Source organism: Ruditapes philippinarum, unplaced genomic scaffold (assembly GCF_026571515.1).
Source record: "Ruditapes philippinarum isolate M1 unplaced genomic scaffold, ASM2657151v2 ctg35_1_1_1_1, whole genome shotgun sequence".
Taxonomy (NCBI): Eukaryota; Metazoa; Mollusca; class Bivalvia; order Venerida; family Veneridae; genus Ruditapes; species Ruditapes philippinarum.
This window is the reverse complement of record NW_026861019.1, coordinates 23,763-27,505: the sequence shown is the minus strand read 5'-3', so window position 1 is coordinate 27,505 and position 3,743 is coordinate 23,763. Positions and strand designations below refer to the sequence as shown.

The window sequence follows — 3,743 nt, the reverse complement described above, 5'->3', positions numbered from 1 at the left end:
TAGCACTGTAAGAACATAACACTATTATTGTGTTTCCGGTACTGAAATAGACACATGTTCATGGTACTGTCTAAGAGTGCTGTGGAGGCAGATTCCGTTTTTTCCACCTCGGGGCGTTTCGTGTCAATTATTAAAAAGTTTGAAAAGTAATGTGGTAAGAGTACGTACAAAACCTTGGATATCAATAAAGTGAACTGCACACACCATTTGGTCATTTTTAACCGTTTTCTGAATTTAATGTTACACCAATAATATGCGGAAAACAATATTCAAAGAAAGGAAGCCAGCGCTATAGCCAGCCCTATATTTTAAGAGATAATTTGTACAATGGACAATATAATTAGTATCAACATACTATAAAAGAAAAACATGAGCTGTACTTTAATATGGCGCCTTATTTGTCTGTATTCAAATGTATCTTTTGATGTGTATCTATAAGCGATTAAGGGAAAACGAAAAAGGCAATTTTACATATTATCTGATATTGTATGAGATTTCTTCCATTATATAGCGTTTTTTTTTACATATGCCATTTCGTTTTATATACCAAGGAGTGTCATCAAATCTATTGAGATAATAAATACACCCGAGTGTAAATGTCATGTTTAGTTAATTGATCACAACTAGCTTTCCATATAAAAATTCTCACTAGGCATTCATTCATTTAAAAGAAGTAAACGTTGTTTCTATTTATTAAGATTGTATAGACTTGTAGAGAAATTAGGTTCAGCATTTGATCGATGCCTTTTATTTACACTGAACAAATTGAACATTTCCATTTATAAGGAAATTAAGAAATGTTTTTGTGTTAAATGTTTATATAATATTAAAATATCAGCGTCAGATAGCAGCACGCTATTGTATAGCCGTAGAACGTTCATTGTTACATTTGTTGGAAAATCAATCTCATCTATGGATACCCCGACCACGAGCCTAGACATTCTAATGGACTTATTTAAAGTATGAATATCCGGATACACGCGAACACATGCGATGGAAATTGGATTAAATCGACATTTAACTTATTAAAGAGGCAGTAGTGACTGGGGTAGGCACTATGCCATAACGAGGTCTTTATTAATAAACCCCAGTGTCAGTTAAATGAAGTGATTTTGTGAAATACAAAGCCGCTGTATATTTGGAAAATTAAAACATACGGACAATAAATGAAAGTTAAATAGATTCTGCTTTACACATGTGTCGTTTTACATTAACAATAGATTATGAATGTTTAAATAAATCAACTGTATAAAAAGACATTCGAAAATGATATCTTATCGTTATTTAGAATAAGAAATGAAACACCTTACTTTCGTATCATAATCTACTTTAACAATATTTCAATTGATTTCCACATCTGTATTTTCTCACATAATGAATAGTGTGTGTGCATGCATGCTTTGGGCTTTTAGTTAACAAAGTGTGATTTTCCCGGGATTAAGGATTTTAGAAAATGTCACGAAACTTTAAACTCAGAGATAAAACTGGAGAGAAATCAATTCAAGGTTTTCTCCAAGAGAAACGAATAGCACAACTGCAGATGAAGCAAATTAAGCGCTTGGAGCGCACGAGAGACGTTCGTCTGCGTTCTTTAGAGGCGGAGTCTTGTATACTGAAAGAAAAACTTCAGTCTTATGGAAGAGGGATGACTAATTTAAATTCGTATTATGACAAAAAAGAACGAGATGAGGATAAAAACACAATCTGGTTTCCTCTGGAAAGATCGAATACCGACTGGGAACCCCGGCCATGTTGGATCGGGGAATCTGCCGTGAATCAGCACAGCTGCCTACATTTCCCGTGCAGAACTTTTACTTCTTATCATTTCTTTCATAGACAACTGCCGGAATGGATTTTAAGTGGTGCAAATGAGAGTGTACGTAAAAGTAAGAACAGTTGTGATAATTTGGCAGAGAACAAGAAAACTAATTCAAAATGTGTAACGAAAAAAGATACAATAACACTCCCTGCAATAGATTTTCCTGAAAACATGACAGCAAAAGAGAGAAAGTTAAAAATAATTATCTCTAATAAAAGACTTCGAAATGAGCTTGAAAACAAACCAGCTGACAGGTCTATAAACTATGGTAAACCAACACCTGTGCGGCGTCTTCAAAGACCTGTCCGTCCGTGTGTACGCCAGATGGATATACTATCTTAATTTTTAGAACGTAACTACTATTTGTTCCATTATAGCTTAATTAGTACTCGCTACTTATTTGAAACAGCACAATGTTGATAGAAAAGAATGTTGACAGGTCAGATGTTTAAAAGTGACACTCAGTCCAGCATAATAGAATAGTAATAGTAAATTCAGCATAATATATATAAATATGAATAAACTTATTTATGTTGAAATATAACTGTTTTTACAAAATAAATGATTAGATATATTTTTGGTAAGACCTCAATCGGAATGGATTAATTTTGCTTCACATATAGTTCTTGAATAATTAAACTACAGTGTGTTCTTGTTTTGGTTTTGTTCTTACGTTACCCAATGTCATTATAGAGATTGATACGTTAAATAAATATATATAAAATATACGATACCCATCTTTATTTCAGCTTTCCCATACTTTCTTTCAGTATGAGCGGTACCCGAGTGGAATTGTAGCCGATTTTCTATTCTATTACTTTTTACCAATTGAAATAAAAAAATATAAACAGAAAATAATGTAAAACAAGAGGGCCATGATGGCCCTGAGGTCGCTCACCTGTATATAGGCCCTCCACCCCACCCCAACGTTGCAGGGCCAATTTTAACCCAAGGGCTTTTATTTGCACAAACTTGGTAGACACCCATAAGAAGATGTTTCATGCTAAACATCTAAGCTCTAGCTCATTGGGCTTTTTAAAAGAAGATTTTTTTTAAAGTTTTTACTATACACATACATGTATAGTTAAAAACAATGACACCCCTGGGGCCGGGCCAATTTTGACCCCAGGGCTTTTATTTGAACAAACTTTGTAGACACTAACTAGAAGATGTTTCATGCTTAATATCTAAACTCTAGCTATTTGGGTTTTTTCAAAGAAGATTTTAAGTTTTTGCTATACACATATAAGGAAAATCAATGACCCCCGGGGCGGGGCCAATTTTGACCCCAGGTCTTTTATTTCAACAAACTTTGTAGACACTCACTAAAAGATGTTTCATGCTTAATATCTTAACTCTAGCTATTTGGTTTTTTTCAAAGAAGATTTTTTAAGTTTTTGCTATACACATATAAGGAAAATCAATGACCCCTGGGGCGGTGCCAATTTTGACCGAAGGGCTTTTATTTGAACAAACTTGGTAGACACCTATTAGAACATGTTTGATGCTAAATATCTTAGCCATAGCTCTTTGAGTTCTTTAAAAGAAGATTTTTTAAGTTTTTACTAAATGCATATAGGGAAAATCAATGACCCCCCGGGGCAGGGCCAATTTTGACCCCAGGGCTTTTATTTGAACAAACTTGGTAGACACTTATTAGAACATGTTTCATGCTAAATATCTTAGCTCTAACTCCTAGGGTTCTTTATAAGAAGATTTTTTAAGTTTTTACTATATGCATATAGGGAAAATCAATGACCCCCTGGGGCGGGGCCAATTTTGACCCCAGGGCTTTTATTTGAACAAACTTGGTAGACACCTATTAGAACATGTTTGATGCTCAATATCTTAGCCATAGGTCTTTGAGTTCTTTAAAAGAAGATTTTTTAAGTTTTTACTATATGCATATAGGGAAAATCAATGA

At 34.0% G+C, this 3,743-nt stretch overlaps 1 protein-coding gene across 1 annotated transcript; it reads left to right on the top strand.

Annotated features, from left to right (window-relative positions):
• The first annotated feature begins 655 nt into the window (after positions 1–655).
• On the top strand, positions 656–2,479 carry LOC132714260 (uncharacterized). Its single transcript, XM_060697088.1, has one exon. It carries the CDS (start codon positions 1,454–1,456, stop codon positions 2,159–2,161), a length of 708 nt encoding a protein of 235 aa, XP_060553071.1. The 5' UTR covers positions 656–1,453; the 3' UTR covers positions 2,162–2,479.
• Positions 2,480–3,743: the final 1,264 nt, after the last annotated feature.